The sequence below is a fragment of the Pleurodeles waltl genome, chromosome 4_2, assembly GCF_031143425.1.
Source record: "Pleurodeles waltl isolate 20211129_DDA chromosome 4_2, aPleWal1.hap1.20221129, whole genome shotgun sequence".
Classification (NCBI taxonomy): Eukaryota; Metazoa; Chordata; class Amphibia; order Caudata; family Salamandridae; genus Pleurodeles; species Pleurodeles waltl.
This window is the reverse complement of record NC_090443.1, coordinates 347,717,879-347,730,448: the sequence shown is the minus strand read 5'-3', so window position 1 is coordinate 347,730,448 and position 12,570 is coordinate 347,717,879. Positions and strand designations below refer to the sequence as shown.

At 44.9% G+C, this 12,570-nt stretch overlaps 1 protein-coding gene across 3 annotated transcripts in view; it reads right to left on the bottom strand.

Moving 5' to 3' along the window:
* Window positions 1–12,570, bottom strand: part of ABCA4 (ATP binding cassette subfamily A member 4) — a 1,046,570-nt gene that overhangs the window by 637,859 nt on the left and 396,141 nt on the right. For all 3 annotated transcript variants that reach the window (XM_069231419.1, XM_069231421.1, XM_069231420.1), the window contains one exon: window positions 4,029–4,145. In XM_069231419.1, the coding sequence (XP_069087520.1) occupies window positions 4,029–4,145 (117 nt within the window). The remainder of the gene's footprint in view (window positions 1–4,028; window positions 4,146–12,570) is intronic.

Genomic DNA, 12,570 nt, shown 5'->3' with positions numbered 1-12,570 from the left:
GGTTTGACAAGTAGTACACAGGTGACAGGGAGCAACACAGAGCAAGAGGAGAGAAGTACACAAAAGAGACAGCACATGCACTCACTGGAGTGTCAGAGTGAAGTGGGGGAGTAGAGTGTTGTAGGGTGGGTTTGTTGGAGTGTTGTAGCATGGATTAGGGGGAGTAGAGTGCCATAGAGTTTAGCAGAGGGGAGTAGAGTTCAGAGGTTCAGTGGCAGAGAGTGCTGTGGAGAGGGGTGTAGTGGGTTGGGGATCATTGAGGTAGTGCGGTTGATTGGATTAGAGTGGGGTGGGGTGGACTGGATTGGGGTAGAGTGGAGTGGATTGAGTGGAGTGGGGTGGATTGGATTGAGTAGGGTGGGGTGAAGCAGATTGGATTGGGTGTATTTGAGTGGGGTGGATTAGAAAGGATTGAGGTGGGTGGTTTAAATTGGAGTGGGGTGGACTGGACTTGGGTGGGGGATTGGAGTGGAGTGGGTGGATTAGATTGGACTGGAGTGGGGTGGATTGGACTGGAGTGGGGAGGACTGGATTGGAGTAGGGTGAATTGGACTTGAGTGGGGTGAATTGGATTGGATTGAAGTGGAGTGGATCGGATTTGAGGGGGGTGGATTGGAGTGGTATGGGCTGGGTGAATTGGAGTGGGTGGGCTGGATGGAGTGGGGTGGACTGAACTGCGTTTAAGTGGGGTTGATTGGGCTAGGATACAGTGGGATGGACTAGAGTAGAGTGGTGATGGACTGGAATGAGTGGGGTAGATTGGACTGGGGTGGGGGTGGAGTGAGGTGGATTGGATTGGATTGGGCAGATTGAAATGGGGTGGATTGGAGTGGGGTGGACTAGAGTGAATTAGGGTGTGTTGGATTGGGGTGGACTGGAACAGTGTGGATTGGAGTGAGGTGAATTGGAGTGGGGTGGATTGCATTGAGGTGGGTTAGATTGGGGTGGGGTGGGGCTGGGTGGGGTGGATTGGAGTGGGTTGGATGGGGGTGGATTGGAGTGAGGTAGGCTGGATGGAAAAGACTGGAGTGTTGTGGACTGAACTGGGATGGGGTGGATTGGAGTGGGGTGGAGTGGATTGAAATTGGGTGGGGTGGGGTGGACTGGAGTTTGTTAGGGTAGATTGGAGTGGAGTGGATTGTGGTGGATTGGACTGGATTGTGGTGAATTGGACTGGAGTGAGGTGGATTGGTTTGGAGTCAGGTGGATTGGAATGGATGGATTGGATTTGTGTGTGTGGAGGATGCACTAAAGAGGGGTGAACTGGATTGGAGTGAGGTAGAATAAGGTGGTTTTGAGTGGCGTAGAATGGACTGACGTAGAGTGGATTAATGTGGACTAGATTGGACTGGACCCGGGTGGATTAAAGTGGATTGTATTGGAGTGTGGTGGTTTGAGTAGTAGTGGACTTGATTGGAGTGGGGTGGATTGGGTTGGACTGGATTGGAGAGAGGTAGATTGGATTGGAGTAGGGTAGGTTGGATTGGATTAGAGTAGGGTGGGATGATTGGAGTGGGGTTGGTTGGATTGGATTGGATTGGAGTTGGGTGGATTGGACTGAAGTGGGGTAGATTGGATTGGATGGGGGTGAAGGGGATTGGATTGGGGTGGGGTAGATTGGACTGGGCTGGTTTGGGGTGGATTAGATTGTAGTGGGGTAGACTGGATTAATGTGGATTGAACTGGATTGTAGTGGGGTGTATTGTGCTGGATTGGAGCGGGATGAATTGGGTGGAAGTGGGGTGGATTGGATTGGGGTGAGGTGGATTGGACTGTAGTGGGGCAAATTGGAGTGGGACAGATGGTTTTGGATTGAAGTGGGTTGTTTGGGATTGGAGTGCGGCAGGGTGGAGTGGGGAAGGCTGAAGTGGGGTAGGGTGTTTTGGATTAACGTAGGGAAGATTGTTTTGGATTGGAGTGGGGCAGATTATTTTGGATTGGAGTGGGGCAGATTGTTTTGGGTTGGAATAGAGGAGACTTGAAGGGGGCAGATTGTTTTGGATTGGAGTGGGGCAGATTGTGTTAGGTATGATTGGAGTGGGTTTGACTGGGTTGTTGTGGTGTGGCTTGGATGGGAGTAGGATAGATTGGCATGGGTTGAATTGGGATGGAGTGGAGGTGGACTGGATTGGAATGGGTGTACTGTATTGGACTGGAGTGGGGCAGATTGGTTTGGATTGAGTGGGGTGGTTTGGAGTGAGGCAGATTGTTTTGGATTGGAGTGGGGCAAATTGGAGTGGAGCAGATTCCAGTGGGACAGATTGTTTTGGATTGGAGTTGGGTGGATTGGAGTGAGGCGGATAAGAGTGTGGCAGATTGTTTGGGATTAAAGTGAGGCAGATTGGAGTGAGGTGGAGTGGAGTGGGGCAGATTCATTTCAAATGGAGTGGGGCAGATGAAAGTGGGCAGATTGTTTTGGATTGGAGTGCAGCAGGTTGCAGTGGGGCAGATTGTTTTGGATTGGAGTGCAGAAGATTGCAGTGGGGCAGATTATTTTGGATTGGAATGGGGCAGATTATTTTGGATTGGAGTGGGACAGGTTGAAGTGGGGTAGATGGGAGTGAGGTATATTGTTTTGGATTGGAGAAGGGAATATTGTTTTGGATTGGTGTAGGGCAGATTGTTTTGGAGTGGTGCAGATTGTTTTGGATTGAAGTGGAGAGAACTGGAGTGGGGCAGATTAGATTGGGTGGGTGGGGTGAGTTCAAGTGGTTTGGATTGGGGTGATTGGTGTAGATTGGTGTGGGGTGAAGTGGCATGGACTGGGGTGGACTGGAGTGGAGCAGGTTGGAGTGGGGCAGATGGGGTGTACTGCATGATTATGTGTTAAAGTATCATTTCAGAAATTACACATAATAAAGAATAAATGTTGCTTTGCAATATTTAGAACTAGATAATCGTCATCTTTTGAGAGCAGCACCCATTAGCAAAAGAAAACATGAATGCAAGCTGAAAAAAAGTGACTTTTGCAAAATAAAAGAAAGTTAACTATAAAAAAATAAAACTTAGCAATTTTGTTTGTCTTGCTGGGCATGTTTTTGCTCGTCACAAGCCTTCTGTTTGCAGGGCACTAGAAGTTTTTTAAAAAAAAATAGTACCTCAATTACATCAGGAGCAGCGGACAGGCACTGATTAAGTTGAATCAATCAGTGCTTGATTCCTGCTCAAAACAGACAAATGGAAATGATGCTTGATCTGCAGTGACAAATTACGAGGCTACAAAGAAGAGAGCCAGGGAAGCCAACAAATGGAAAGCAACAGACGGGCTCCAAGCCCTTTACTGTATAAAAAAGAGTCTTCCAAACAAAACTTCTGTGCTAGCACGTTCACTCGCAGATTCGACTCTAGAAAGTATTGCTTGAAAAGAAAACATTAGAATCATAGATGATGGCCAATCAAAAGAGACAGTAAAGAGGCAATGTTCCATGGAAGGGACAAACACAAGTGTGGCAAGCTGGGGCACGAATAATAAGAAGGGAAATAAGAGTGACAGGAAAAGCAACCAACAGTAAGCAAAGGGGGAGGTTGAGCTCCAAGCCCTTGTACATGCTTGGTAAGCTACAATATGTCTAGCCACCGACATTGCACGTGCTGCCTAGTAGGCTCAATTTGAAAACAGGGCAAGATAAAGATGCTCCAGATGGCACGGGACATGTACACAGGCTTCAAGAAAACCATCTACTTCTAGGAGAACTGTCAAGTTTCCCCAGTTGATGCTTAGGGAGCACATCCAGTCCAGGCTTTTATTTGCTTTGTATTCTGGGGCTTGTAGTTCTGTTTATTCAAGGATACAATCAGGGCTGCAAGCACCAGATTGTAAAGGAAAAAACCTGGACTGGATGAACTACTCAGATATAGTTCTAAGAAACTTGAGATCGCTGCCCTCCACTCTCTACAGCAATACGTTTCATTATCGCCAGTCCTGTAGTATGTGTATCTCAATACATAAAAACATATTAATCCAAAGTAAAAAAAAGAAAAACCATGCATTTTTCAACAGTATATTTTCCTGTTGTTTCATCACTTACGCGAATCACATTCATCTGAACACTGTTTTGGAAGAAGTGCCAGAACTGTGGCCCTACTTCCTCCCAGGTCTTCCCCACTTGTCGAAGACGCTCTAGCTCCTCAAATGTGCTGTTCGCCTGTCAGTATAAAAAACAATAATACAACGTGTCATACATTTGCCAAACAAATGTGTATGAAAAACAACTCTCTCTACAGACACATAGCATGACTGCGAGCCTGCCACATTCATTAAGATGCTACTCGGCTAGCTCTCATGTTCACCCAACAACACTGAGCATACAGGGACTTTAAGTTTTTTTGTCCCACTTTAAGCTTTGGTCCACCAGTGACAGCATGCATTGTGCAACTCACTCTCTGCTAGCTGTTATGTTACAGCCGTCAAATGGCCCTACGCCACATATGACACCTTCAGCCGAACATAACCTTTTAACCAGTAGCACTTGCAATCGGGTGTTGTGAGTTCTGTTTTTCATGCCAAGGATGAACCTTCAGGGCCCAGCATGCAAAAGGCTTTTGACTAAAATGTCAGGAAATGTTTGAAGGTCTCTCCTATTACGTTTGTCACTTGAACGATGTCACGTCTTCCTCCTTGGAACCTCTTTTTAACAAAACTAACCCAATTAACATCATTTTGTTACTACTAAAAGTAAATTCCTGAACAGGAGTGACACATACAAGACCAATTCAACTATCACCAGACTCTCTCTTCCATCCATCTGTGGTGGAGACCGTATGGCTCACCATAGGCATCTCGCCACTTTGTTTGTGTTAACATTTCCGATAAACTATGGTACCAAGGCCACATGAACAGTTTAGGTAGGGTTGCTATCCCACTCTTGTTTGCAGGAAACTTTGTTCCCAATCCTCTGTTTTTCCATTCACAAATAATTGCTATTAAGCATAATATGTATTGAAATCATTTCATTTAAAGCAAACCAAAAGTGGAATTCCCAGAAAATATTAGGTTGTCAAATAAAGGCCTATGACTGCAACGACAGTGCTGACACAGGATGACGTAGCTTAGATTACATGAATATTCTAATACTCCAAGAGAAGGCTTTGGATAGTGCTGAACTTAGCAGCTTGATTAAACTGACTGCCTGTGACCTTCTGCTCCGTGTTCTAGCAAGTTAAGATACCTTTGGGCTAGGTATCAAAGCAGTTCCCCTTAGACAGTGAATGGGCAAAGCCTTTCAGTGCATCAGGCCGTAGTCTCAAATGGTCACCATAGGGCAACTGCCTTCATGCTTAGATCTTTATAATATTTAGGGCATGGCTTGACACCATAGAAGATGGCTAGATTTAATAAAGCTCCAGGGCCGATGGAGGAAGCAGTCAACCAGAGGAGCATCTCCACCAACCACTATGGCCTGTTTTCGAGATGAATGAACTTGGTGGGAAGTGCTCCTCTTTTGTTTTTGCCATTCGTAGTGGGAAACCATCGTATCACTTTAATTCTTTATCACTGACAGCAGGAGCACTGACGGAATGAGTTGCACTGCTATTTTCTTTTTGATTCAACACTTTCCTCCTCACAGACCGGCTCTAAATAGCAGCATACATTCCAGAAAAAACTCTTCAAGGCAAAGCGGATTGCCTTCAGTATGCAGGTATTCATTATAGCTACAGAATATCACTTGCTGCATTTTATGCTTCGGTTTTCTTCATTCTCTAATTGGAAAATCTGGTTTTTTTCTGCCTCTAAATCTTATTTACACTGGGGTTCCCTCAGCTGGTCACAGGTTGCCATTTTCTACTTCAGCTAACTTGTTGCCTCCAGATTACATAGACTTTGCTGATCTTTTATGGGGAAAATATATAATTTGAAATATTATACACCTCCTATTAGATCATTTTCCAGCATTTCTATGTTTTCAGACCCTAATCCTTTCTCGACCTAACTTACTGTCATGGAAAGTTCCGACCCTCTTCCTCAGGCTACAACATCTAACGCATTTGTGACTCCTCAGCAGGTGACTGGTTCTTTGAAAATTTCCAAAACAAATGGCAGCTCTACTCTTTCCTCACATAAAAGGGTTAAGAAAGCTTCTTCTTCTCCAGTGAAATCTTCCTCTCCAATTACCATGGAAATTATCTTTTAAATGCAATAATCCAGACAGACTGTAAAATAGGACAGGTGTATAACCTTTTCATGGATACAACCCAGGACGATCTACAGAAGGTCTAATCTAGCTGGGCAAGGAAGCTAGGGGAGGGGGATGTAGATTTTTACATGTTTCATGGACTAGGAATGAAGATTCTCCTTCTACCTAATTTGAGAGCCCAGCACTACAAAACGGGTTTTAGACTTTATTTTACTCCAGCCAAGCTGTGTGGATGGGGTAGAAGGCAAGATGATAAGTGTCCTAGGTGTGGAGAAGGCCCGGCAGATTTGATTGTTTTGAAGCTGTGAGAATTACAGCTATGGTATTTATTTTTTCGGTATTTCTGCCTGTATTTATCCATATTTATTCTTGCTCATTGTTTCTGTATTTATCCAATTTTATTTTGTATTTACTGTAAAAATGAAGCTGCAATGGGTATTTTTCCAAATTTAAATGATAAATGGAAACTCGCACTTGAATGTCTAAAATGTTTCAGCCATATACAGTGCAATAGCATTATCTGAAAACTCTTGCATTGTAGAGTAGCATAAATAACTGCAGGTCTGCACTTAACTATGAAAAATTAGGAAATCTATTGTCTTTTTTTTCATCTCCCTACCTCTAAACCTGTACCCCTACAAACCTACACAGTAGGCAGTAGGGAAAATCATCCAAAGAAGGCCTAGTTTCTGTATTTTTCTGTATTTAAAAATAAGTACAGGCAGGAAAATAAATAGTTTTCTGTCTCTATTTTTGCTGTAAAAATCAGTACAAACGCAAAACTAGGGCCCTACTTATGATACAGTGGAATGTGATAACATGTGGCAATATTGTCCTTTGATGCATCCTTAATCGGGGTTTCAGTTTTTTTTAACAAAGGTTGTTATTCACCCCATGCAATTACTAAAGAAATTAAGGGAGTCATTTCGACCTCGGGACCGCCGTGCTGAAGACCGGCAGTGGTGGCGTTTTTCCGCTCGGCGTATTATGACTGCTGGCAGCCCTCCATCCTTTTTCGGACGGAGAGCCGCCAGCAGCCATACTGGCGGGCGGCGGGGAAGTGGAGGTTGCTCCACCTCCACCGCCACGTCAACAGAACACCACCCACCGAATCACGTCCTGTGATTCGGCGTGGCGGTGTTCTGTTGAAGGTGTGGTGGCGGCAGAGCAGCCCCCATGGATCCCATCCCCTCCCGGAGGATCAACGGACCAGGTAAGTTGATCGTCCGTTAGGGGAGGGGGGTGGGAGGGTGTTGTGTGTTGTGTGCGTGCATGGGGGTGTGCGTGTGTGTATGTAGAGGGGGTGTGTGAGTGCGTGTATGCATGCAGGAGTGTTGTGTGTTTGGAAATGAGTGCGTGTCTGTCTGTATGTATGTCTGTATGGATGTGTGCGTGTATGTCTGATTGTGGGTGTGTGCGTATGACTGTGTGTGTGGCTGTTGGCATGTATGTTGGTGTGTGTGCGGGTATGTGTGTTGGTGGTGCCTGCGTGCATGTCGGGTGTGTATGTGTAATGTAATGTTGGGGGTAGGGGTGGGGAGGGGGGGTCCTGCCACCTTTGGGGGTGGCAGGGGTGGTGGGGGTTGTAGGGGAAGAACTAGGGGTGGGGGTGGGGGGTGGGGGAGACCCCTATCAGTGCCAGGGAAGGAATTCCCTGGCACTGATAGTGCTCACCGCCATGGATTTCATGGCGGTTCCAAACCCCATGAAATCCATGGCGGTCAGCCGGGTCATGATACCGCCAGCGGTATCGTGACGACCGCCGGGCTGGAGACCCAGGTCTCCAGCCCAGTGGTCGTCTCCGCCCTGGTGGGTGGATCGGAGAAGTGGCGGATGACCATGGCGGTAACCACCATGGTCATAATTCCAAAAATGTTACCGCCAGCCTGTTGGCGGTAAGACCGCCGCTTCTCCGCCAAACGCCAGGGTTGTAATGAGGGCCTAAATGTCATATGCTCTGTTTCTTTAAGAAATACAAAAAAGGATCCATATATGGAAGTGCACGACCATTTATCATCCAAGATTTGTAGGAGCGCCTACAAATCTTGGATGATAAATGATCATCATTGTTCAATCAGGTCACAGACGTGGAGCAAACAATGGGAATTTTGCATGATACTTCCCAACAACTTGCCTTTTTGCAATCTGACGTACGTCAACTAAAAATTACTGAAGATAAGGAAAATATTAACAGAAGGAATAATTTATACATTTATGTATTGGCGGAAGGTTTGGAAGGTCCAGATTCTATTTCCGTTTTTTCAATCTTTTATCCCAAAAGTGCTTGGCCTGCCTAAAACAACTACTTTCAATATTCAGTGAGCTCATCATCTAGGTCATATTCCTAAACTCTAGGCCTCCTCTATGAAACCCATAGGGATCATCATTCTGTTTCTGGAATATACCAATTTACTAATGGTTCTTAAGGCACAAAAGGGAAAAGGCGATTTCATGGCTGGGATCTAATCTCTTTTTTACACAAGATCTAGCCAAGGCAACTGCAGATTGACATAAGAAGTTTCTGGAGAAGCGTCCTGCTCTCAGATCCCTTAACGCAGGCTTTGGCTTGTTTCATTCCTGTTTATTTATGGCCACCTACAAGAACAAAATAACCACATATGTAGACCTAGCGCTTTTACAATTCATTGACAGTTACAAAGATGATGCAGTGGACATGGCAAGACTTGTTCCTCCTTGATTTCCTGATTTCATTTTTTCTTTATTAGTATATAGAGTTTGTTGAGGTCATTTTTGGTATTTATAGTTCCTCCCGCCCCTTTTACTTGGATTACTTATTCTTCCTACATCTGCTGGCAAGTTCTTTCACCGGTCCATTGTGGATCGACTTCTCCTCTGTTGTGTCCTGAGACTCAGTGCGTCATCTTCCTCATGTGGTTTCACCATCCCCAAATTTTTGTCTATGTTATAGGTATGTTATGTATGTTATTCTATATCTTAAGTGTTCTAATTCTTTTTCACCTGTCCTGTTTCTCCTTTTTTCTCTTTTCCTTACTTACCCCATCCCTTTGCTCTGTTTATTATCTTATTTTACTATTTACAGTTTTGTGGTTAATTTGCATTTATAGCAATTCACTTAAATTCTTTGTATACTATATACTATTTATATCATAGTTGAGGCTGCAGGTTTATGACATTATGAATAACCTTGTAGAGTGTTAGGGGGTTGAGTTCAACAATTAAACGTCAACGAGTGTTATCACAGGAATGTACAGGGCTTTATTACAGGAAACTCATGTATTTCAATCTGAAATTAATAAGCATGCTCGTGCTTGGACGGGCCAAGTTTCTTCCTCCCACGGCATGGGTAAAAAAATTGGGTTGTTATTTTGTAAACAATCTCTATATATTAGAATACTATATCACAATTGTGGTGTGGAGGGGCGATGCCTATAGTATAATTGATGACAAACAAGTTCCTTTCTCAATATGTAACATATATGCACCTACACAGCCTGATCAAAATGTTTGCCTGATATTTCTAATAAATTAATGTCTATTTCAGTGGATTATAAGGTTCTAGGAGGGGAAAGTAACATAGTTATGGATTAATTTGTAGACCGAAGCTCCAAATTCCTTTTTTTCCCCTTCATTTATCCATAAACAATTTCAATCAAAATGTACTCAATGACCACTAGTAGATGTGTGGAAACTATGTAATCCAACTATGAAAGAATAAATCTTTTTTTCACCAGTACATTCTTCCTAACCCAGATTAGATCATTTATTTATATCTAAGACTTTGTCCTCTCATTTTCTGTGCTCACAGAATGTGTCTATCCTAATTTCAGATCAGTACAGATGGATTTGGAATTGTTTCCAGTTTCTAAAGGAAACAAAAGATGGAGATTTAATACCTCTCTTCTGTTAGATACTTAGGGGGTCATTATGACCTCGGTGGTCTTTTGACAAGACCGCCGAGGGACCGCCGCGCTGAAGACCGCCTGTGGTGGCGGTTTTCCGCTCGGCGTATTATGACTGTTGGCAGCTCACCGTCCTTTTTCGGATGGAGAGCCGCCAACAGCCATACTGGCGGTTGGCGGGGAAGTGGAGGTTGCTCCACCTCCACCGCCACGTCAACAGAACACGGCCCCCCGAATCATGTCCTGTGATTCGGCGTGGCGGTGTTCTGTTGACGGTGTGGTGTCGGCGGAGCAGCCCCCATGGACCCCGTCCCCACCCGGAGGATCAACGGACCAAGTAAGTCGATCGTCCGTTAGGGGAGGGGGGTGGGGGGGTGTTGTGTGTTGTGTGCGTGCATGGGGATGTGCGTGTGTGTATGTAGAGGGGGTGTGTGAGTGCGTGTATGCTTGCGGGGTGTTGTGTGTTTGGGAATGAGTGCGTGTATGTCTGTAGGTATGTCTGTATGGATGTGTGCGTGTATGTTTGAATGTGGGTGTGCGTGTCTGACTGTGTGTGTGGATGTTGGCATGTATGTCGGTGTGTGTGCGTGTATGTGTGTTGGTGGTGCCTGCGTGCGTGTCATGTGTGAATGAGTGATGTGATGTTGGGGGTCGGGTGGGGTCCTGCCACCTTTGGGGGGTGGCAGGGGTGGTGGGGGGTGTAGGGGAGTGAGTCGGGGTGGGGGTGGGGGGTGGCGGAGACCCCTATCAGTGCCAGGGAAGGAATTCCCTGGCACTGATAGTGCTTACCGCCATGGATTTCATGGCGGTTCCAAACCACATGAAACCCATGGCGGTCAGCCGGGTCCAAATACCGCCGGCGGTATAGTGACAACCGCCGGGCTGGAGACCCAGGTCTCCAGCCCAGCGGGCGGAATGGAGAAGCGGCGGATGACCATGGCGGTAACCGCCATGGTCATAATTGCAAAAATTTGACCGCCAGCCTGTTGGCGGTCTTACCGCCGCTTCTCCGCCGTCCACCAGGGTCGTAATGACCCCCTTAGTTTACTCAGTTTTGAAACTTTTATCCAAGAGTTTTTTTCTGTTTAATGACAATCATGATATGTCTCCTCAAATTTTATGGGACTCTTAAAGCATCAGCTCAGGATTATATCATTTCATACAGTAAATTAAACTCTCAGCAATCATATGAAATAATGAAAAATATTAAACTATTAGAGAATTGATATTTCACTATGAAATCCAAATCCTTTCTTGACCACCTAGGAGGACAGGTACATAATATACCCACCCTCCCCATACCTCTTTTTAATCATACCACCCCTATGAGACGTATTAAATTGGTAATATCATCCAGAGGGTAGTATTTTTAACTCACCAAGACCCCATCACTCCTATCCCTTACTAGTATGCACATTGTTGAAACCAACAGTGCTCCCACGTAACCCGTCAGTCGCAGCACGCCTTGTTCTGCAGCAGAATGGGATGAAACCCAATGATGAAGCATGCCACCAAGGGGTAACCCTGGTGGGTGAGGGTTTTTCAAACAAAAAGAACATTTTTCTCCCTGTGGAAGTTTCTTTTCCGGGCTGGGTCTTTATGCACGCTTACAAAGTATGGAAGTCAACATGGTGTAAATCCTTCTGAGTACTAATCCACTATTTTCTTTATATCGCCACTCTTCTATAGCCTTAGAGCCTGTTGTAGGGGGCTATACCAGCCATTAAAGGCCTGCTCCAGTGTTAAAGGCCCGAGCCGAAGGCGAGGGTCTTTAACAAGGGAGCTGGATTTTAAATGTCAGTATAGCCCAGCTACAAAGGGCTATAAGGCTATTAGAACATTCTGCCACTGGCCATTATGTCCAATGGGATTTAGATTTCGGGGGAGGGGATATCTGTTGCCATTGTGACGAAGCCATCCACTGAGTTCTAAATCAGGCCCTTGGTCTTTAATGACCATTTGCTGGCCCTTGCTGTGAACAGTTACATCCTGTTTCGTCAAGCTTTATCGTCCACGCCATGGTTGTTATTTTTATTGTATAAACACACGTGAAGCTGCACTGTAAGTTTACTTTTTCTGTGTGATCACTGAGGACACAGCGCATCTTTTTTAAGCTATTCTGCTATTGGTTTTTATGACTATTTGTGTCTCTTATTATTGTTTATCACATTCATACTAGCATATACAGAAGCTAGACCAGTATTTTGTTGACACAATATTTTACATTGTTTGTAGTAAATGGTTTGCTATCACTTGTATATTTCTTTGACAAATGAGTCCTGGATGGACCACTATTTCATAACAGTTGTGTTTCAAAAGCATCCTGCCTGGTTCTTTGTTTCTAGAGGCATTATCCCTCTTTTGGTGAGAGATCTTTCTAGCTGTAGCGGCAGAGGCCTAGTTTAATGACCAAATGCAGAAACACAGACTGCATTATGTAATGATCCCGTGCTTACACTTTGTTACACTTTGCAGATTGCAGCATACATAGAGGATAAAACAAGGAGAATTAGAGACATTTCTCCTTGTTCGGCCTCCCAAAGGGAGGCGTAAGG